This window comes from Hakea prostrata, unplaced genomic scaffold (assembly GCF_041222555.1).
Source record: "Hakea prostrata isolate BN-2017 unplaced genomic scaffold, UWA_Hpros_2 contig_73, whole genome shotgun sequence".
Lineage (NCBI taxonomy): Eukaryota > Viridiplantae > Streptophyta > Magnoliopsida > Proteales > Proteaceae > Hakea > Hakea prostrata.
The window spans coordinates 149050-173382 of NW_028291192.1; the positions used below are offsets into that span (position 1 = coordinate 149050).

General features: G+C 38.1%; 2 protein-coding genes across 2 annotated transcripts; one reads left to right on the forward strand and one right to left on the reverse strand.

Annotated features, from left to right (window-relative positions):
• Positions 1 to 4324: 4324 nt before the first annotated feature.
• LOC148998994 (subtilisin-like protease SBT4.3) lies at positions 4325 to 12160 on the reverse strand. Its single transcript, XM_089141549.1, is given in 10 exon segments — positions 4325 to 4866; positions 4953 to 5166; positions 5256 to 5367; positions 6071 to 6283; positions 6438 to 6535; positions 6841 to 7333; positions 7450 to 7696; positions 7779 to 7870; positions 9242 to 9333; positions 12065 to 12160. Coding segments are annotated over 10 exon segments (2199 nt in total).
• A 3227-nt stretch (positions 12161 to 15387) lies between these two features.
• On the forward strand, positions 15388 to 15795 carry LOC148998995 (uncharacterized). Its single transcript, XM_089141550.1, has one exon. The coding sequence runs from the start codon at positions 15388 to 15390 to the stop codon at positions 15793 to 15795; it is 408 nt and encodes a 135-aa protein (XP_088997676.1).
• Positions 15796 to 24333: the final 8538 nt, after the last annotated feature.

Below are 24333 nucleotides of genomic sequence, written 5' to 3' on the forward strand. Positions count from 1 at the left end.
GAAAATGATTACGGCATTGATCACAATCATAATGTTTGCCATACATTTGATGTATCTTTCTACTTATCTCCATCCAATGTTCTTTCTTGAGTCCGTTGTCTCCACCTCTACCACTTCTATGGATTTTTAAGAACTCCTCCAAGAGTGTGAGGGAGATGTCTGTTGGCCACGATACTATGTCTTTGTCTCGTGATTGTGACGCATTTACAGGCTCCATCTGGTACAAATATACTTGAGTGACAAAGTACATGTATATATGCAGTTATGATGCAATGCTACCACAAAAATCCACACCATAATTTCATAATGTATAAAAAGATTACCACATAATTAAGATAAAAACAAAACGCTTTAGTATATCTAACAACAAAAGAGTTATTAATTTAACAAAATACATCCATTTCTACAGTACAAATCAGTAACCATGCCTAGCAACTATAAATAGTATTACACAACACACAATAAATTGTCCTATTTGTAATAGTTTAACCATGGCCATATCTTGAACTAAAATTTTCAGATGTTGCACATTCTTCTTTTGAGACTTCAACACATCTTTCACATCCACATCTTGTTGTATCTGCATACCACTGGATGTCTCTAAGGGTGTGTGATGTTCTCCAATTGGCTCACACCAACGGGAAAATGAGCATCCATTTGGAAAGTCTTCACACCCTTGGTACAACCTATCAGGATGCCTAGATGACACTGAAATTTTGACGGCTGCCACTTTCCCACAATTGCATCTCCTGTTCTTATACTTCAAGTAAGAAGTTGTCACATCATTTACACTACACGTTGACATCCTGAAATAGAAGATGTACTTAATACCAAAATGATGGTCATAGTAAATCCACACAATTAAAATAGGGATGCAATTCTAACAGTAGAATTAAACATATTGTGACAATTATACTACAAAGTTAACCAGAAAATTAAATCAAATCGAAGTACATTTCTAACTCAAAAACATACATTTAAATTAATGTAGTTCATTTTAAACAGTAAGTGTTAAAACTTAATCGTCTGATTCTGACTCATTGTCACTCTCCGATTCTATGTCTTCATCATCATAAACTTTTGTTGTATATGCATGCCACATTTGTTCTACCAGTCCATTTCGAAATGCTTCGCAACCCAGATGGCTGTCGTTGTGGTCTTCATTTTCATCAGACTCACTATCATACTCATCTTCAACAATGTGAGGTGCAGAAGAGGAACCTGTTGTGGTCCCTAACCCTTGCGTCCCCTCCCTAGCAAGCCATTCCTCCTCTTCTTCAAGAGTGTTGTGGTTCAAAATGTGGTTGTGAAGCAGTACACAAGCTATGACAATCTTTACTTGAGTTCTGTATGGAAACTCTGCTCGAGTTCCCAATATCTTAAAACGTTGCTTCAACCAACCAAAAGCACCTTCTATGACATGGCACAACCTCGCGTGCCTCAAGTTAAACAACTCCTTCGCATTTTTGGGTCTTTGATTTCCCCTCTTCCATTCCTTGAGATGGTACCTAACATTCTGATATGGTGTCAAAAAACCTCTCTGATTGGCAAAACCAGCATCCGCAAGATAGTATTTACCAGGTGGAACAACTAATTTTCCATCTCCATCTCTATGAATAGCATTATCCAAAATGCGAGAGTCAGATGCAGACCCTTCCCAACCAGCAAGTACATATGTAAATTTTTTGTCATGGTCGCATGCAGCTAAAATGTTTTGTGTAATTTGACCCTTTCTATCACGGAACTTCTTATGTTGTTCATCCAAGATCCACGCTGGTATATGAGACCCATCAATCGCTCCAACACAACCTTTAAAGAATGGGTAGAAGCTTTCATGGTTCTCATCTATCTTCGGATGTGTGGTGAGACTAGGGGATTTTAGAAGTAATGGGTGTAGTTTCATCATTGCGTCTAACACTTTATTAAAGTGTCAACTAATTGTCTCACCAGAATGCCCAAAATTGTGCTTCAGAGTTGAATTTTTAATGTGATGTGCAACACAATGCAGGAACATCGTCACTTGTTCCTCAACTAATACCAATTTGTTGTCTTGTAAGAGCCCCCTCATACGCAACAAATGAACCAAGCTATGAATTGATTTCTTGTTCATTCTTGTTAGCTGAAGACACATATGCTCGGTGCCACCAATCATACGTTGGGTCTCAAGAAATCCACGTCGACCATCTAGTCTATATGGTTCCCTCATGATATGGAGAAAATATAACCAAACCTGGTTCAATCTTGGTTCGACCCTCGACCCCGGTCGGGACGAAAGGAATCGACTCGCTTCTGAGCGAGCCGGGTCCAGGAGATAGCTTGTTGAAGAAGAAAACTAACTCAGTCACAAGCATGCCTTAATCCTATACGATCGGAATAGGCTAATCAACCTAGAGACGGCTAGCAACATTTGGCGGTTGTCACTCATCGCTATTATATGGATAACAACCATATAATGATCGTATTATCAAAGGAGTCATTTACTGGTCCAACCTAGATCACTCAACGGATCTATCCATTAAGATCTGACGACTATCCGAAGAAGGCTCAAATACATCCAACGAAGGAGATTCGTAGGTACACTCTATATAAGACATCACCTACTCACAAGGTAGGAGGGATATAGACACACATAGAATCTGAATCGTATTCTCGTTATTTATTCCTTAGCTCTGTGCTCCAACAGAGTCGTTTGTGATTAAGTTCATCAACTGACTTAGCCTTAGGAGGTGGACTCCCGATGCCAGCGGTTGGGCCACATCTAACGTTCGTTTTTGTAGGTCATTCTCAGGAGATCTAAGGGCTGAGCAGATTTTGGACGCCATCATTTGGCGCCGTCTGTGGGAAACGTTTCAGAAAGCCATGGTGACTAGATCATCAGCAGCAGGGGCTGCTAGCGTTCAAATTCCTGAAGTAAATTATCCAAATATCCCAGAGGGAAGTCGACCCCTTGAAGTTCGGGAAGATGGCGGACAAGGAGGTAATAATCCTCCAGATCCACTCCAATATCAACTAGATCAACTGAAACTCCAGATGTTGGAGGTAAGTCAGGCGCTCGGTGTGCTAACCAGACAAGTGGTGGCACCTCAAGCACCCGTTCATCGTGATGCAGAAAGGCGCACATTACAACGGGAGCAAAGACTGATCGATGAGCAGAATGTCGGTCAAAACTTTCGGGAAGGCGACTAGTGGCGAGAAAGAGAACCTAGGAGAACTGGAGAACTCCCTAGGTGAGACGATTGGTTTGACGGACCGCACGGAAGTATGACCGATTCAAATACAAGGTTGGGTGCAGGAGTACGAACTCACTCACCAACTATCAGACGTGTTGCTCGAGAGAATGATCGTGTCGTCGGAGATCGGTTATATAGATATAGGTGCACTTATTTTTTTATAGTGTCAATACAGAGCACTCCTATCGGCTACACAGTAAGGAGAAATAGTTTGTAACTTATGGAGACATAATGAATCAGCTGGAGCTGATTTATAAGGTGAAAGAGTTCCCTTCCTTCTTTCTTTTTTTTTTTTCTGGTAAGAAAGAGTTCTAATTATGGCATCCATATTTTAATGTTTATTTTTCCAATTTTGGTTTTAATTCATTTCTTTTTAAATTTAGTTCTAAAATTGATTTTCTAATTTAATTATTTTCAAATTTATGTTTGGAAAATTTTGAAAGGCACCCAAGATACACATAAGGCAAAAAATGTACACTCCAAAAGTATATCAAATTAACATAGACACTCCAAAATGTCACATAAAATTGTTCAATGAAACACCGCATTAGCATTTTCCATTACTTCATAATGGGAAAACTTCATAATTTGAAAACTATCCTTATTTTTATGTGACTTTATACTTTCTTAACACTAGTCAAGAAACATTCATGGATGACTATATTTTCTCCTTGGAATTGAAAATATTTTAGGCATCAAGATTGTTACTTCCATGCTTCTTGGTGTATTTTGTTCTTGCAATCATTAGGAAATGTTTTAAGCATCAAGATATTCACTTCCATCTTGGCTTATATTTTCTCCTTGCAGCTAGGGAAATAGGAAATGCATTAGGCATCAAGATCGTCATTTCCATCTTCCTAATAGGCTTAATAAAATACTGAGTTATTTACATTTGAGTCACTTATTATGGGTTGAAACTCGCTTTCGGTCACTTAAGTGCCCAAAATTACATTTGGGTCGCAAGTAAAACTAACACAATAGCACAATTAATTTTTATTATTAAATGACCAAAATAAAAACACACAAATAGGAACCATTGACACTTGGAAATAATTAACATACTAGCAAAATATGTTTCTATCATCAATATGAAGTTAGAAGCTGTTAATTGAGTGAACAACAACCGGACTTCTAATAATATGAGTGCCATCTGACCACTCCAGTGAAGCAAACGCAATAGAAGATGCCGGAAATTTGGTCCCAGAAACAGTGACGTTAAATGAGTTGACCTGGTTCAACGACTCGAAATGCAAAACAGTAGGATTAACTGTGACATTAATCATAGAATGGGAAGTGATGGCTGCGTTGTATGTGGAGTTTGCTAAGCCAACATTCTTAACTGTCCTTGCGAAGTTATGAAAAAAAGGCTCATCTTGTTGAAGAAAAACTGTCATGGCTGGATAATTGAGATCTAACTCCGTTCCATTAGTTCCTGCTACTTGACAAGTAAAGCTACTATCTCCTGATAAAAGTCTTACCCTCTTGGTATCCCAGCCTATATTGCAGAGGAATTTGATATAATCATCTTCTACAATTTCATATACCAGACCAGGATTTACAGCTTTCACTGGATCGATATTCCCAGCACCGTATGCAAACTCAGCATCAGGGTTCTTGGTGGCGTTCATCGGCAAAGCTATAGAGATTTTATGAGAAAGAAAGGTTGGATTAAAGCTAACAAATATTGTAAGAAACTTAATATAAATAGAATAAGGGTATCACCAGTGGTCATGAGTGCGGATTTGATGGCGGCGGGTGACCAATCCGGGTGAAAGGATTTAACATAAGCAGCAGCACTAGTAGCATGAGGGCACGCCATAGAGGTTCCAGATAATGTATTGTATTTCACACTCCTTTCATCACCTTCAACTCTCGATGGTGAAGCAACAGTAGAATATGCAGCCAAGATATCTACCCCTGGGGCGCTTATATCTGGCTGTAAGATCAGAGAGAGATCTTGTGATGAGAAAGACTGCCTAAATGAAGGAACACAATGAAGCAACTATGAAAGAGAGAGAAAGAGACCTTGAGAATAGATGGGGTGATGCCATTTGGTCCACGAGAAGAGAATGAAGCAACTACAAGAGCAGATGAATCATATATCGCCTCACTCTTCAAGATGCTTGCGGTAGGATTTCTGTGGATCAAAAAGTATAGAACGTTAATTAATTGTGCTTAGCTAATTATGCTAACAAAACCTTTAAAATATATACTAGTCTAAAACCAACATATTGACCAATTCTACATGTGTGGCGAAGAACAATTTTCATGATGTGTAATGTTCCAGAGTTCATTTTAGTGACTAAACATGCCCAAATGACTGTTTTTAGACCTTCACTATTGCTAGATTGCATGGGTATTGTTCAAAATTTCAGGTTTTTCAAACTTGACTAGTTGTAGACCCTTTACTATTTGGAGGTCCAATGTACAACTTTTTGGGTGTTTTAGGGAATAAGGGTGTTTTGGCCTTTCTACTGGTCTAAAACCTCTAAACTAACCAGTTCTACTTCTTGTGGTGAAGACCAATTTTCACCATGTGAAATGTTCTAGGACTTTTTTTAGGTCTTAAATGAGTCTCGATGGTTGTTAGGTAGCCAAGGTCAAGTAGATAAGGGTCTTCTTTAGAATTTGGAGTTACTTCGAATGCTGGTTGTTGACACCTAACTATAGGGAGGTCCAATTTTGTCCTTTTCAGGGTGTTTTTCGATATAGGGGCATTTGTCTCTTTCTATTGGTCCAAAACACGCATAGTGACCAGTTTTATGCTGGGATCCCATAACATGACCAAATCACCAATATTAATCATTAAATCTAAACTCAAATGAATATTTTGAACTTACATGGTGGAGTTCATGTAAGCCTTGACCTGATCACCCTTTTGGGGGATTAAATGTGTTGCAGCAAGAGGAAATGCATAAGAGAAGTCATCAAATCCATCAGCTAGTACTATTGTCCCTGAAGCATTAGTTCGAAATGGTTCTTCTCCCAAACTGATCTCATCACAAAGCACAATCTTTCCCGTCACATTTTCTAAGCAGCCTCCCAAGCAATGTCTGAAACACAAAAGAAACCAATCTTTGTAGGTAACTTCTCACATAAGATCTATGACAAGCTACGCTTCCCTTCTTTTCGTTCTTTTATGATACAAACGTTCCATTTAGATGGGGAGAAAAAACAAGTAATCCAAGGACTCCGTAACTTCATTACCTTGTATCTTCGTCATTGCATAATCGAGGCAATGCATGTTTCCCATATATTAAAGGATAATTTGTTCCATTTGAAGTAAAAGAATTAATTGCATTACCCTGACAACAGAAAAAATAACGCTTGAATGCGACCATTAATATTTAAAGTAAAACAGAAATTTTCACCATTAAGCGATAAAACATTAAAATCACATATAAGCCACATTCGGCTCAGTATGGCATGATTTCATGATTATCATCCTGTATAGTGCATTTCCTTTTTTCCCGAATAACAAAGAATAGGCATATGATCACTAAGATGGTGTTAGTACCTGAGTATAGCAATAACATTCATCCCCTCCCTCCCCTAAAAAATAGAAAAAAAATAGGAAAATTGGTGATCAAATCTGCATAATGGTTCTTACCTGGATGACTTTTCCATTCCCAAGAACAACCTTATTAATGATGTGGCGATCTGTATTGCTTGCTGCAACAGATAGTATCCAAGGTGCTACACTTGCTGTTGTTCGCCTCCTCGGACCAAGATTTCCTGCAGCTTGTGATGTGAGGATTCCTTTTTGCATGGCATGAAATGCCCCTATTGAAATAGGATCAGCATCAAACTCCCAGAATAAACCTGGTCCTAATGAAGCTGAAATGACATCCACTCCATCCGCAATGGCATCATCAAAACCTGCCAGGATATCACTTGTAGAGCAACCTCCCAGCGTACAAACTTTGTAAACTGCAATCTTTGCTGATGGTACACCTCCCTTTGCATTCCCTTGTGCCAATCCAAAAAATCCCACATCATATACTAAGTTACCGGCAGCTGTGGAGGCAGTATGTGTTCCATGTCCATCTGAATCCCTCGTTGAGTTAATTTCCATAGGATAAAATCGAGCACCAATGATCTTGCTGTAGGAGATTAATGGAAAGTTGTTGATTGAATACAATACAAATGTTTTCTTACTATGGAGATAATATATAAGAATCAAGTAAATATTAATGACCTATCAGACCAAGAGAGTTACTTGTTGCATGTAAAATTATAGCCACCTTTACAAGCACCCTTCCAACTCTTCGGAGGAGCACTAAATCCTTCATCACTAAAGCTTTCTTATTCTGGCCATATTCCAGTGTCAAGAACACCAATAATCAAATCACTCTCAGCTTTAGGTTTTCTCATCACAGTATTGGACAAACCAATGAAGTCCCAAGATCTGGTTGTTTGTAACTGGAAAGTTCTACTAGGGAAAACGGATACTACGCCTTCTTTGCCTGGCATTTTAACAAAGATATTATTATGATACTGTCAAAACCTGAAACATAATTTACAAATTGAAGTTCTTTGATTAATAACTAGCAAGCTTTTCTCTCTCTTGTTCATTGAGCTTTGCTGCAAATCCATTGAAACTTCTATGATAGCTTCGCACAAAGCTTTTTGTTATAGGGCTGCACAAACAGGTCATTATATTGATAAGTATTTTGTAATATTTACATAGGTTAATTTTATTGTAACAAACCATGGACATAAATAATTGTATCCTAAAATGAACCACTTAATAAAAAAATCATTATATAAGAAGCAAAAAATCTTCATGAAAATGATATGGTTGTTAATTATTTTTCTACAATTCTGTATTAAGTTGACATCCCCATGTAATCATTTGTTGTTATAGTATGCATGTCTTATATTCTTTTATGCTCAAGATCCTTCATGTAGCTTCTATGAAGTTTCTAAAATAAATAAATTAATCAATATTTTATTAATTATCCAAAACCTGAAATAAGTAAGATAGGATATTCGAGAATGGCACTAGGTTTGTTAACAAAAATATAGGAGGAGAGTTATGGTTGGAATTTTGATCGATCATCACATATTTTCCAAGAGGAAAATTAAGGGAAAAGACTACATCTAGACCCAACCAAGTGGGATAAGGGAAAATTTCCATATCTCCCTTTACTTATCCTTTATATAACTTTGCTCCTCTCTCAAAAGTTTTACCTTCAATTCCTCCCAAAAATGAAGTCTTACCCCTCTATCTCCTCTAATATTTTAAAATGCCCACATTACCCTCTTTTTTTTTTTTTAAGTGAAAATTGTTTCTTTCTATCTTTTATATTTTTACCCTCTCTCATTTTTCTTTATAAGAATCCCTTATATGTGATAAGCTGTGTTTTATTTTTTATTTTTTTCTTTTCTTCCTCTTTATAGGAAATTTAATTTTTATTTTTATTTTTATTTATATTTTCCTTTTCCTTTATGGATTCTTATAAAAAAAGGAAAAATAAAAAGCTACATTTAATCATGTTTAATGGATTTTGATAAAAGGAGGAAGAAAAAGCATTACATCTAATAACATTTAATGGATTCCTGTTAAAGAAAATGGTGGAAAAAAAAAAAAAAAATAAAAAAAAATTTAATGTTTATTTTTTAATTTATATATACATACACATTCCACACATAATATTCCTATTGAGAGAGAAGGGAGAACAACAACAAAAAAATAATAAATTAATACAACCAATTAAAAAGGTAAAAACCTAGGGTAATTTGGCCAAAATATAAGGGGAGAAAGAGATTTAATAGTTCTTTTTCTTTCTTTCTTTCTTTTTTTTTTTTGGGGGGGGGGGGGGGGGGGGGTGTGGCCGGGGGAATCAGAATTGAACTTTTGAGAGGGGAATAAAAGTAAAAAGAGAACAAGTACAATGGAGAGAGAAAATTTTCCATAGGAAAATAATCAACTCCTCAAAGAAAAGTCTATTGCTTGAGCACACATGATAGATTGTGAAAACCTTGTAGATAAATTATAAAATGATTACCTTTCCTCAAGAACTTCTTCTAGCATGTTTAGGTGGATAGATGTAGGAGAATATTCTCCTTTAGGAAGTGCACCCATATACACAATATAGATCTGCACGTATCAACAACATAAGCATGATAATCAACAACATGATAGAGCCATGAATATGAATTTATTTATCAACTGCATAATCTTTATGCCAACCCAGATAAGATGGGATCAATTAATCCAACTAGTGCTTAATGATACAACTAATCTCATCAGGTAAATCTTAGCAACATTGGCCAAGTATTTCGGTATGAACAACAATCGTCCGATGATAATGTCTCTATCAATACTTGCATGTGATTCACCATCCCATAATGATGAATTTGCAGTCAAAATCAGCATAAGAACCATTAACATAGGTAAACATATATATATATCTTATAGGTTCAATGGATAGAAAAGTGAAAGGATAACAATAGAGAAATTCAAATATTACTTGCCTTTCTATCTTCTCCAATGGCACCACAAATAATGCATATTGCAAAAATAAAAACCACAAGAAAAGGAGAAAACGAAAGTGCAGGGAAGTAAGCCATTCTTCAAGGTATGCTCAATGCTCAGTTAGAAAAAAGGCACAAGCATTGCAATGAGGAGACTCACTTTTCATAGAGTGAGGCACTTATACATGGAAGAAAGAATATTATTTGTTTGGCAAGCTAGTGATTTACAATTTTTTCTGTTTTCCCTTTTTGAAATTACCATTTGTACCCATTTATTGATTTCTTGCCATATCTTTGGTCAATCAAATATCTCCTTACTATGTTTATACACCTAGACTTTAATTGGTTGCTTGGCCAGATTCAAATTGAGACAACCACCAGAGCAGGAGAAATTACGTTTGGTAGTTTGAATTTTGGAATGAAATTTCTAGATTTATCCTAAAAAATATTTATTGAATATGGTTCAAATCTTACACTTTGAGTATGGATGAATCTGTACCCAAACATATCTATCACGTTTTTGTAGTAAAAAGGAAACTTAGATTATACAGATTTTATCAAATTTTTGTAGTAAAAGAAAACTTATTATCAGACAAAAAAAAAAAAAAAAAAAAACTAATAGAAAAGCCACATTCTAGTCAAATAAGACTTATTAACAAATTTTTTGTGCAAGGCTCAATTCTTTTAGTACAAAAGTAAGCACACAATCTTCATTTATTTTATTTATTTATGTTTTCTTGGTTGAATTCAGCAATCACATCTGTATCCTCCACAATACATCGGATCCCAAGTGGGCTTGCTGTCAAGCCACCTGATTTGTAATTGCAATAGAGGCCTAAAGTATATCTTTGGCTTTTTAATTTTAGTTTTTTGGAAGAAGTTAAATATTTCAATTGATTTTCAGCATTATCATTAAGATATATAACTGTATCAACTAGTAACCAAAATTGAAAACCAAATCCAGAACCAATCCAAATTTGGTGGGCTGGACCAACTAAATTAAATTGTATTGGAGTTGGATCAATTGATTGCAATCTTAATTAAAGAGTCGGTTCAGATCCGTTTTATCATCTAGAACCCTTGGTTCTAACTAAACCTAATTGATTTGACCTACTCATCGTTTTACTCTCAAAGGAATATTAATGTATTAACATACTAGGTCTAAACCTTGTCATAGGAATATTAATGTATTAACATATTAGGTCCAAACCTTGTCATTCATTAACTAATTCAAATCTCAACAAATTTTTTAATTTAAAAAGTATAATTAGTGATTAACTATCTTACTCTTTTAACTTAAGGTCAAGACTTCGAATCTTCTAGGAGCTAGGAGCGAAGACCGCCTTAAAAGTAAGTTATATGTAAAAGCTACCCTCTTCAAGATATAGTCAAGGTGAGCATAAGATATCCCAAGAAAATCAGTTCCAACAACAAAAAATAAAAATAAATAAATAAATAACACTATTTGATTTCGTTTTCTCTTCTTCTAATTCTTTTAGGGCTTGTTTGGTTACATGATCCATAGATTTGAAATCTCTGAATTCATGAAATGCGAGATTTATACCCGTTTAGTTGTAAAAATCTCTAGATTTAAGGTTGTTTGGTTACATGAATCCAGAGATTTCAAATCTCTGGATTCATGAATCTGAGAATTTTACCCGTTTGGTTGTAAAAATCTATAGATTCATGAAATCTAGAGATTCACATTTTTACACTAAAAACGTGAATCTGCAGATTTATGGGTAAGGGGTGAAATCCAGAGATTTCAAAAAAGCTATACATTTGTACATTTACAAAAATCACGTCGATCAAATAATTTTTTAGGATGAATCCACAAATTTCATTCCACAACCAAACATCTAATTTTATAAATTATAACTCCATAGACTTGAAATCTATAGATTTGAAATCTCTAGATATTTGAAATCTCCAGACTCATGTAACCAAACAGGCCCTTATGAAATCTAGAGATTCATCTTTTTACACTAAAATCGTGAATCTTTATATTAAAAGTACGAGGTGAAATCCAGAGATTTCATCCCTACTATAAAAGCGTTAAACATTTGCACATTCACAAAAATCATAGATGAATCCACAGATTTTATTCCACATATTCGGTTAACCAAACAATTAATTTTATAAATTATGACTCCATAGATTTGAAATCTCTAGATATATGAAATCTCTAGACTCATGTAACTAAACAAATTTTGTGACTTATTCTGAGAGATTTAAAGAATTCCATCCATATAAGATCCATAAATGTAGCTAAGCATGTATCTACCTTTCTCATCGTATAGACATATCGATACAAATATAGGAGGATAATAATAGAGAAATTTAAAAATACTTGCCTTTTTATCTTCTCTAGTGGCCACACTAATAATGCATATTGCAAAAATAAGAAGCAATTGAAAGAGAGAAAATGAAGACGCAATGAAGGTAGCCATTGTTAAAACCACAAGGTATGGTTGCAGCAGCAATTCATTTTTATAGTGTAAAAAAAAAGAGCACTCCTCCCGGCTACACGATAAGGAGAAACAATTCAAACTTACTACGGTTTTCTCCTACCGGCTACACGATAAGGAGAAACATTTTTAACTTACTACGGTTTTAGAATACCCTTTTTTACAATTTGAATAAAAAGTACTCCTACCGGCTACATGATAAGGAGAAACAGTTTTAACTTACTATGGTTTTAGAATACCGTCACCATTTAAAAGATAAAAGGGTCACCAGTGATGCCTTTTCTTGTAGCATGGAGTAAAGTTTTTTTTTTTTTCTGGGGGGGGGGCGGGTAAGGAGTTCCTATTATGGTTTCAATATTTTAAGTTTATATTTCTAATTTCGGTTTTTAAATCTTTTTTAATTTTGTTTTAAAATTAATTTTCTATTTCATTACTTTTAAACTAATTATCCAATTTCTGCATTTTTAATTTATGTTTTGGCAAAAAATTGAAAGACACACCAACATATATAGAAAAAAGTATAGGCACCCCAAAATATATCAAATTCACATCGATACTTCAAATGTTACATAAAATTGTACAAGTAATACACTCCGCTAGCATTTTCCATTTAGTCATGATAGGATAATTTCGTAATTCCAAAACTATCCTTATTTTATGTGAGTTTAACCTTCTTAACAATAGTAAAGAAACTTTCATGGATGAGATTTTGTTTGAATAAAAGAATCCGACTGTATTATAAAATTTTTGGAAATGAGTTACACACTCAAGGTATAAATCCAGACTCATGTAAAAGATTTTATGACTTATTTTGAGAGATTTAAAGAATCCATCCATATAAGATCCATAAACAATGCTAAGCTTGTATCTACCTTTCTCATCTTAAAGACACATCGATACAAATATGGGAGGATGATAATAGAGAAATTTAAAAATTACTTGCCTTTTTATCTTCTCCAATGGCACCACGAATAATGCATATTGCAAAAATAAGAACCAATTGAAAGAGAGAAAATGAAGATGCAATGAAGGTAGCGAACCACAAGGTATGGATGCAGCAGCACATTATATAGATATTGGTTATGACCAAAAAAAAAAAAAAACTACATATATATTGGTACAATTCTTTTCTATAGTGTAAAATAAATAAATAAAGCACTCGTACTGGCTACATGATAAGGAGAAACAGTTTTAACTTACTATGTGCCACATCCACCCAGCCGGTACCCTGCCAGGCATACCGAGTATGTGATCCACAGTCCCGAAGATCAAGTATCGAGCAACCATGCCTACCACATACGCGATAATACAATCGTGAACAATGATAATCAAGGTAAAAGCATATAATAAAAGAAATCATGAATAAAATAAGAATAGATAATCAGAGTGCGGAATAAAGATGATACCAAAAGTATAAATATAATCTCAAAAGAGAGAGAGCGATCATAAGTCACTCCATCAGTGGCAGTGGAAAGTAGTCAAATCAAGTTAAGTTACATATCCCAAAATGTAAAGAGTATATCAGTGAATATTAAGTTACAGATCTAAGTTCCAAAAGAACAACATAAAGCCTAAGCTAGGGTCTCCTCGGTCTTATATAATGTGTCTTCATAAGTTTACACGAAGGAAACTAAGCAAGGCCTCTCCCACACCAAAGTCGGGCTAATCTTGGCACGGAGGGTAATCACCCTCGGCACCTTCACTGTAACATTCATAATGGCCAAGACTTTCAGTGTAGTTTGCGGGATCTTGGTCAGTCTCAAAGTATGAGCCATCGGCTTCTTCAATACCTGCAGAGAAGTCTAACAAAACAAATGCACAGAAAGTAGTGAGTTCAAAAGAACTCAGCAAGGTAGTTAATCCATAATACGCGACGATGAAAAAAGAACAACTCATATTGGGTCCAAACAACTGGAGGAGTTCAAATCAGAATTGAAGATTTTCCTTCGGGAAAACAAAGATGTATTTGCATGGTCTGCTGAAGACATATGCTTGGAATAGATCGAAAAGTAGCAGAGCACAAGCTTTGAATAGATCCGAAGGCCAAACCGGTGATCTAGAGGAGAAGAAACTTTTCAATTGAAAAGCACAAGGCTATCAAAAGTGAAGTCGAGAAATTAAAGAATTTAGGGTTCATTGAGCCTATTGAATGCCCAATCTTGTTGGCTATTGTGGTAATGGTCAAGAAGGCCAATGGAAAATGGAGGATGTGTACTGATTACACGAACCTCAACAAATCTTGTCCAAAAGACTACTATCCATTGCCTCGGATAGATTTTTTAATAGATGCCACAACAGGATATGAAACCCTTAGTTTCATGGATGCTTATTCGGGGTATAACTAGATTCTCATGAATCAGGAAGATGAAAAGTTCACTACTTTCATGACCGATCGTTAAAGTTTCTATTACAAAGTCATGCCGTTCGGTTTGAAGAATGCAAGAGCAACTTATCGAGGGGCAGTGAACAAGATTTTCAAGAATTTGATCGGGAAGAATTTAGAGGCTTACGTAGATGATATGTTAGTCAAGAGCGTGGAGCGTTTGGGACATATTGCTAATCTTGCAGAGGTATTTTCGATGCTACAAAAATACCAAATGAAGCTGAACCCAGAGAAGTGCACGTTCGGCGTATCCTCGGGAAAGTTCTTGGGTTTCATGGTATCTCAAAGAGGTATAGAGGCTAACCCAGCCAAAATACAAGCTTTGATTAACATGGAACCTCCAAAGACCATTCGGGATGTGCAATGCTTAACAGGGAGAGTAGCTGCGCTGAACCGCATTATCTCACATTCAGGAGAGAAGTGTTTCCCTTTCTTCAAAGCTTTGAAGGATCTAAGGGGAAGTAAGGAGGCCAGATGGAATGACGAGTGCTAAAAGGCGTTCAAGAACTTGAAAGAAACTCTCAGTAAGCCACCTCTACTATCCCGACCGGAAAAGGGAGAAACTTTACAAGTCTACTTGGCCACATCACCCTCGGCTGTGAGCGCAGTTCTCATTCAGGAGAAGGAAAGAAAGCAATGACCAATTTATTACGTTAGCCTTGTGCTCCTTGATGTAGAAACGCGGTACTCCCAGATCAAGAAGCAGGCTTTGGCCCTCATGATGGCGGCTAGGAAACTAAGACCATACTTTCAGGCACATCCAATACAGGTATTAACTACTTTTCCTTTGAAAAAAGTTCTTCATAAGCCTGATTTGTCTGGAAGAATGGTGGCATGGTCGGTTGAGCTGGGTGAATTCCAAGTAAATTTCAAGTCCCATATGGCGATTAAGGTTAAGAAATTAGTGGATTTTGTCGTGGAAACCACGACTCCAATGGAAGAAGAAACCGAGCCGAGTATCCCAACCATGTGGGAGGTATACATTGATGGTTCGAGCAATAAGCATGGGGCTGGAGCGGGAGTTTTACTCAAGAGTCCAACAGGTTTTATCATTCGGTATGCCTTGAGATTCGCCTTTGAAGCAAGCAACAACGAGGCTGAATATGAAGCTTTGATAGCCAGACTCCGTTTGGCTAAAGCCCTGGCGATAGCTGATGTAACTGTCTTCAGTGACTCGCAGCTGATTGTTAATCAAGTGCAAGGAGAGTATGGCGTCAAGGAACCCCGATTGTAGAAATACCAAGAGATCATGTGGGCATTACAAAAATAATTCAAAGATCTGAAAGTATGCCAGATTCCGAGGAAGGAGAATACAATGGCAGATGAACTCTCAAGATTGGCTAACACCAAGGAAAAGACGCTCGAGCCTTCGATTTATGTAGAAGAGTTAGTACTCTCGAGCATGTAGAAGAGTTAGTACTCTCGAGCAGTCAGGAAAATGAGGTATCCTATATCAAAGCTGAGCGTTGCTGGATGGACATGATTGTGGAATACCTTCGGGAGGACAAATTGCCAGAGGACGTGAAAGAGGCCTAGATGGTTTGGATACGAGCATCAAGATTCACTATCCAGAAAGGAAGGTTGTACCGAAGGTCATATGCTGGACCACTCCTTAGATGCTTGGGCCCTGAAGGATCGAAAATCACTTTGGCGGAAGTTCATGAAGGAATTTGTTGAGCGCACATGGGTAGTCACGCCTTGGCTCACAAAATCCTCAGGCTCAGGCTATACTAGCCAAAGATTCAAGATGCTGCAATGGAATATGTTCGCCACTGCAAAAATTGTCAAAATCATGCAACAATGTCAAAAAGGCCCGCAGAAACCCTAACGTCAATTCTTGATCCCATTCCATTTGCAATGTGGGGAATTGACATTATGGGTAAATTCACCAAGGCATCCGGCAGATGGAAATACCTCATTGTGGCAATCGACTATTTCACAAGGTGGGTAGAGGCAAGCCCTCTAGCTACAATTACTAAGAAGAAAGTGGAGAAGTTCATGCTAGAATCTATAATTTACAGGTTCGGGATCCCAAAATCATTGTTACTGATCACGGTACACAATTCGACAATCCACAGTTCGAGCAGTTCTGTAGCACTTATCAGATCGAACATCGAATGTCATCAGTGGCATATCTACAGAGCAATGGCCAGGTGGAAGTCACGAACCGAACGCTGTTGAACGGAATAAAGAAAAGACTTGAGTCTGACAAAGCTTTGTGGGTCGAAGAATTGCAAAACGTTCTTTGGGCGTACCGAACCACGGTTTGAACTCCCACTGGAGAAACTCCATTCAAATTGGCATATGGATCTGAAGCATTAGCACCCATGGAAATAATGGCAGGAACACTACAAGAAAGAGAGTTCAAGGAAAAGGCGAATGAACATGGACTTCTAGACGGCCTTGATTTGTTAGACGAAGTTCAGACAAGAGCAATAGCCCGAACTCAAAAATAGCAACGGAGGAAAGCATCGCACTATAACTCTTGAGTAAAGCATCGCCAATAATGATCGGGAGATTCGGTTCTAAGGAACACTTTGGCTTTGGATCCACGCCACCAAAAGAAGTTAGATTCTTCATGGGAAGGACCGTATATGATAGTCAAGCCAGTCGGTTCGGGTGCATACAAGTTAAAGAATATAGCCACAGAGCGTGAACTAGATCGGTCGTGGAACGCAAGGCACTTGAAGAAGTACTATCCGTAAGGATTTAACATTTTCGTTTCTGATGTAGAGTCTTTTGCTTAATCAATGCAATTTCCAGTTTCAACAACAAATCTTTTGATTGGGGGCTACATATCAGTAATTGAACAATGAATCAAAAGGCTTCGGTTTAAACCCAGAGTGAGACCTTCAAACGCTTAGAAGAATTCTCCGGAATCTTTAAGTAAAGGCTTCGATTTAAAACCCGAGTGAGACCTTCAAACGCCTATAAAAATTCTACGGAATTTATAAAGGTAAAAGGCTTCGTTTGGTTTAAAACCTGAATGAGACCTTCGAACGCCTACAAAAATTCTACGGAATTCTTAAAGGCAAAAGGCATCGGCTTAAAACCCGAGTGGGACCTTCAAAAGCTTAAAGATTTTTCTAGGAAATTCTTCAGTATGCTAATCACAGGGCATTGCCCGAATAAGACCTCAGAAAGCTTAGAAGAATTCTTAGGAATTTCTAAGTAAAGGCATCGGCTTAAAACCTGAGTGGGACCTTCGAAAGCTTAGAATAATTCTCAAGAATCTCTAAGTAAAGGCATTGGATTGAAACCCACGTGGGACCTTCGAAAGCTTAGAGGAATTCTTAGGAATCCCTAAGTAGAGGCTTTGGTTACGATCGAATAAAATTTTTTACAACGACGGTTCTGACCGACTCAAAGGAAAAATTCTATGGAATTTTACAGAAGGCTCTGGTGAGAAACCCGAATAAGATCTCCAAGCACCGAGAAAATGGAAGGATAAATTTAATTCTTTATTTCTTTAGTGACCGAGAAGGGGCCAACCTTTCAGCTTTCAAAAAGCTATCCTTAGAAAAGATACATGTGAGATAGCAGATGTCAAGGCTAGTTTCTTCATTCGGTAAAAAACGGTGAATTCTAAGTATCATCAGTGATTGCAAAGAGTTCCGTAAGCTTCCATTTGTCGAAGGAGAGTCGGGAAGAAAAACCAAAGTAGCTTCCTGTTGTCGAAGGAGAGTCAGGAAGAAAAACCAAGCAGGCTTCCTTTTGTCAAAGGAGAGTCAGGAAGAAAAACCAAAGCAAGATCCCTCGTCCTCGGCGATTGCGAAGAGTTCCGTAAGCTCCCACCTATGAAAGGTCAGGAAAAACTCCGCAATTCCATACCTTCGTCTAGCTTTTTCGGGGAAGATTGCAAAGAGTTCGTAAGCTTCCCCCAAGTAAAAGCAAGAAGAACGAAGAACGGAAGGAACAACGAACTCTAGGCTTCGTCCTCTTTGCCCTTTTCGACCGATGCAGAAGCTTGATCCCTAGCCAAGTTGACATTCGGGGCAGGCTCTTCAGAGACCACATTCCTAAAGGGGGACAAAGGAGGAGAGTCATCAAGATATAGCATTATATCCGGATCCGGAGTAGGCAGGTCCACCAAGTCTTCAACCCAGTCGAGAGGAGTGAGTTATAGCTCTTCAAATACTTCAGGATGGCAATGCATCTGGTGAGGAGCCATATCAAAGTTCGGAATCCTCTTCAGGATTGACTTCAAAACTTCATTCTGGCCCTCTCGGTAAGCCTGCAAATGATAGATATCCAACATATCATCAAAAGGCTTACTATGCAAATTTTTGAAGATGCAAGCCCTCCGGACTTCGATGGGAATATGTTCTGGTTTAGAAGGAGCTGCATGCCTTTGGAGTTCGATGTTCTTCACTCCATATTCCTTAAGCTCTCCTAAGAGCCTCTCAACTTCTCGCTCTAGGCTACGGATGCTCCGCTTAGCAACATCCAGAGCCGAGGAAAGCTGCCAGATCTCGGTGTTTTTAACACTATCCACGTCCTAGAGCCGGTCTCGAAGGCGTTCAATCTCAGAGTCTTTGGCTTTGGCTTCCTCCCGAAGCTTGGAAAGATCGGAATGCAATCACTTGATCCGAAAAACTAACTCCACTTGTATGTGGAAGTTATCAGCAATACTCCTGCAACATTACAAGAGTTATTCAGAACTCAAAGACGCTCCAAGAAGGAAGAAGACAAAAAGACAAGACTCACATTACTAATGAGTTCATGAATCGTCAGGAATAACGTTGAAGGCTCTGCTCTCTGCGGGCATCTGGGCGAAGGTGCACCACTCCAATGCCTTTTCAAAGTCGTCTGTCACAAAGTCAGACCTTTTCAACGTCCAAGAGGGCTTGTACACTTCATCGTCGAAACGAGGGCATTTTTTCTTAGAAGCAACACCCTTGGCTTCCTGGTAAGCTATCCGATCCTCCATCATCGGGGTAGGGACCTCCATGGCCAAGGGAGACTTGGAGGAAGATGCCAATGATGCAGCAGCTGGTGCTTCCGGTATCTAGACGATGGGAGAAGGAACCATGCTTTCCTCTTCAGACCGAACGATCTTTATCTTTAAGGAAGATGCCAACGAGGCGGCAGCTGGTGCGTTCGGGATCTGAACATTGGAAGAGGGAACCACGTTCACCTCTTCAATCCGAACAACATTTTTCTCTGCCGAAGTAGTCTTCTTGGCAGCCTTTGCCCAAACGGCATTCGGGTTAAACCTTGGAGGCACTGAAAATAAAGACCAAACACTCTTTTCAAAATACAGGATCAAAAACCCTAAGAGTTTACAAGGCGGTCAAAAAGGAAATCAAAATGAGAGGTTAGTTGTAAAAACCCCTGTATTTCTAGCCTGGGATGTAGGTCCAAGAACCCGAAGGTCTAACCAGGTAAATTTGTGGAGTGTCCAGATAGAAGTCCATGATCCATACCCTGAATCCATGGATCTAGATTCTCTTGTTGAAGAGTCTGCCTTGCTCGGTAGTTGGACTTATGGAAGGCAAGTGATGTCTGGAGATGTCTGGAATGAAGGTAAGATCTCCCCCATGTGTTCATTAGGGTTAGGTTGTGCTTGGACTTCAACCCCCTGAGCAAAGCACCCTTGTATAGCTGTAAAACCCAGCCCTAACCTTGACCCGGAAACCTTGTTATTTGTAGGTCCAGTGACCCGAAGTAAAGTAAGAAGTCAGCTTTGGGCCATCCCAGTGGAGGACTTGTTGTCTGGCTTTGAATCCATGAGAGTTGATGATGAAGTTCTATTTATGGAAATTGAATCTTGATGAAGATCGGATTAGTTGATGGACTTGGAGTGCTCTCTATCATGGTTTGAAGGCATTTCTACCTATTAGGTAAGTCACTTGTTATGTGTGCAAAACCCCTTTAGGATTGGATTTGATCTGGGCCTTCAATTCCCTGTTTTGGAATTGCTGTCTGCATTGGTCGACTGATTGGGCGACTGGACCAGTCGACCAATCCACTCGACCAATGGGTGTTGTCTTTGGCAATTAGGTCTTGCTTGCTCTATTTAAGTCCAATCTCGAGTCTACTTCGTATTTGCTGCCTCCAAACTCTTTGGAACGAACCAAAGACCTCTACAAGTCATCTCCCTTGCATCCTTGGTGATTTTCTTGACGGATCTTCGTCAAAACTCTTCCTTTTGCATCAAAGGTATGTCTACACTCTCTTCTTCTCCTCCATCTCTGTTTTTCTTTCCTTTTTGAGTTGAGACAGTAGAGGAGATGCTGCATTCTCTGTTGCAAACATCTCTGGACTTGTCTCTCATGATCTTCCTAAGGATTAATGGCTAAAACAATGATCTTAACCATGATCATTGCAAGCTTTTGAAGGAATCATGATCAAACCATGATCTAGTCTTTGTTTAACTTTTGATTTGAATTCTGATCTCCTTGGATCTTCTATATTGATCATGTTAGTAGTCAATTGCTGTGTTTTCTTTTCATGATCCATGATCTATCAATCTCTAGTTGTTTCTCTTCTACCATACCATGTTTTCTTCATGAATCATGATAGTTACATATATGGTAGGTTTTGTTTCCTTATTTAGATTTATGCTCTTAGGTCTATTTTCTTGAAGATCTAAGTATGCTTTTCATGATACCTTTACCTGAAGCAATGATCCATTCTCCTATTGTTCTTGTCTTTGATTTCTATCTTGAATTCTTCAAGATCCATGATTGATCTAATTATGGTAACTTTTTGTTTCCTAATTTGGATCTTGATGACTTGATTTGATTAGTGTTTTGAGACCCCCTATATGTTAGGATACTACTAATGTAGTTTACCCCTTGATTAGTACCCTTTTGAACCACCAAATTCGGATTTTATATCTTAAAACTCTGTTTTTTTTAGGCTACTGTCTGCATTGGTCGACTGATTGGTCGACTGGACCAGTCGACCAATCCACTCGACCAATGAGTACGGCAACTCCAGAATTGGTCTGTGTTGGATGTTTTGGTATCTTTTCTGTTAGGGATCTTTCCTAATATGTTGTATACACTTGTTTAGGACCTTCTTCTCAAGTTTGTCAAGATTTTACTTGATTTCTTAGGATTCTTTTGCGAGTTATAAAAGGTAAGGATGGTTATTTCTTTAATTACATAGATAGCATGAATCTAGTTTCTATATTTGAATATCATTGATTTGTTTCCTTAATCAGATTCTTACAATGATATACTACTGTTGCATAACCTTGATTACAGTAGCATTACTTGTTTATGATTAATTGATTCATGTATGATTTACTTACCAATTATATACAAGTTGATTGTAATTATTGATTTCTTTCCATATATGAAGTTACCATATATGTGATGATATGAATTGATGCATGTGTATGCTTAAGTATGGTTTGGAAAGGAGAGGTGTCCTTTTGACTCTGTCCTTGGACTACTACAGGAATATTATGGGATGTTTCCGGAGATGCCCTCTGGACACCTTCCTAAACTGTTGGATGACATATCTAGGACTGTCTAGTAGTGTTGGGCTAGGATGTCCCGTTATGTCAGACCCTAATCGGAGGGGTATTGAGACCGAACGACCCGTGGTAGCAATGGGGATTCATGGGCGCTCAAGACCGGTAACCAACCCGTGAGAGGACAGGAATCACATTGTGGGGGCCATTTATTGGTAGGGTTGCATATGGATAGACTTGGGCTCACGGGCGCTTAAGACCGGTAACCAACCCGTGAGAGGACGTGAGAGCTTCCCGTTTACCATGTGTGGATGACCAGTAGGGTTGATGAGTCCGTAGTCAGGGACTATGAGGACTCTAGTGTGAAGGATACCGGAAAGGATCGTCAGGGACGAGGAATGGACGTATCTGGATTTGACTTGATGTAACTAAGTAGAAGACTTGCATTTGGCTAGGCTTTACCCTGACATGCGCCGGTACTTAGACCAATGGTGATGTGAGAGAGTGGTGACCTATACCCCCAGCCATGGAATGTCCCGAGGGATGCCGGACCCATTACCAACTGATGATGAGTGATTGAGACCTTCCTAAAGAAGTACGGTGCTATGACTTAAAGCATGTCCGCAATAGAGACCAGCATACATAGAGTTAGATTCATTCATTCATTGTTTGTCTCATACCATATTGCATTTATGTTTGTTACGAAATCCTGCCATTTATGTTATTATGGATTTAATCGCCTTTCTTGAGTTTCTTTGAAACTCATTCCTTTATTGTACAATGTTTGTTAGACTATTCTACAGTCTTGAATATTATGACGGCCCCTATGAAGAAGCGCAAGGAGAAGAGGCATATCTCCGGGAAGGTGATTGCGGTTACAACAATTAAACTGAAGATCCCGCGAGTGGTTATGCTCCGTACGATGCTTAGTCCGACCATTGAGTGGAAGCGCCCTTGTGCCGTTTATGAGATTTATACTTATAGGGATGTTGTCTATAAAGTTGAGAACAATTTAGTTACCCATTGTACCTCCCTTTGGGATTAGATTCTGTCTTGCTTATTCTCTTTTAGAACTACTTTTCCGCTGGTTGTAGAGTGGGATTTTGCCTCACTTTACTTATCTGTCTTAGACACTGACTATATCTAGTACTCTGATTTATATATGATTCATTCTTTCCTTATTTGGATCTATGGTTTATCTTCCGCACTTTTATTATTATTGTTCATGATTATGTTATTGTTTATGTGGGAGGTTGATTACTCGATACCTGATCTTCGGGCTGTGGATCACACTCTCGGGTATGCCAGATAGGGTACCGGCTGGGAGGATGTGACAATAGCAATATACTAGGGGGCGGTTGCTAGTGGTGGTTGATTGGACCAGGAGACCGCCTAGTCCTTGTTATGGGGTTTTGCCCTATTTTTCCCCCAGACTTCTATAAATAGCAACCCTCGTCTATTTTACGAATATTATATTCGGGATTCCTTTTTTGGTGGTTAGGTGGCTGTGGAGACGTGCTGGAAGGTGATCTGAAGTGTTGTCAATGTCTTGGAAGCTCTCTTGTCTTTTCTAGCTGATTTTGGTTGAGGTAAGTGATCCCCTATTCACTCATACTCTACCTTTGGCTATGATTAAAGTAGATTAGTTTTCCTCTTTGGTTGTTCATGATCCTCCTATTACAGTACCTACCTTTTTAATGATCTTGATGAGATCAGGTCCGAAAACGAAACCCTGCTTTCGTGAAAAGGACTGATGTAATCAAGGGGAGGATTCTAGGTAACCAATTTGGTATCAATTGTTAGGTTTTGTATTGCCCTTGGTTGTGGGAGTGTTAGATTTGAAATTCGGATTATGATCATCCAAAAATCGGATTGAAGATGCTTGATCAGAAGCTTGAGTTTCAAATTGAAACTCACTGTTTTTGGGGCGGTCACTAGTGGCGGTCACTCAGCCTAAGCGATCGGCCCAAGTGACCGGCTAATTTCCAATGAGCTTGTAACTTTTGGATTTTGTCCGATTTGATTCATTCGATTTACATATTAATGTAACCCTATTTATAGGTGTCCTCTTTTTCGAATAAAAGTCTTATAATTGTTTCTGGTTTGCAATCCAGAGGAGTTCTACTTATTTACAGGTAAGGACATACAACCTCATCTTTATAAAATGACTTGAACATGCTAGTCTAGTGTCTTTCAATACTGTTCTTTCACTTTATATACTGCTATAACCATGAATAGCTTGCTGATCTTAGTGTATGCTTGTTGTTTGTATTATCTTTGCATACACTTTATCAATCATGAATGTGGTATGATGATGATTGATGTATTGTGGTTCTGATGGAAAGG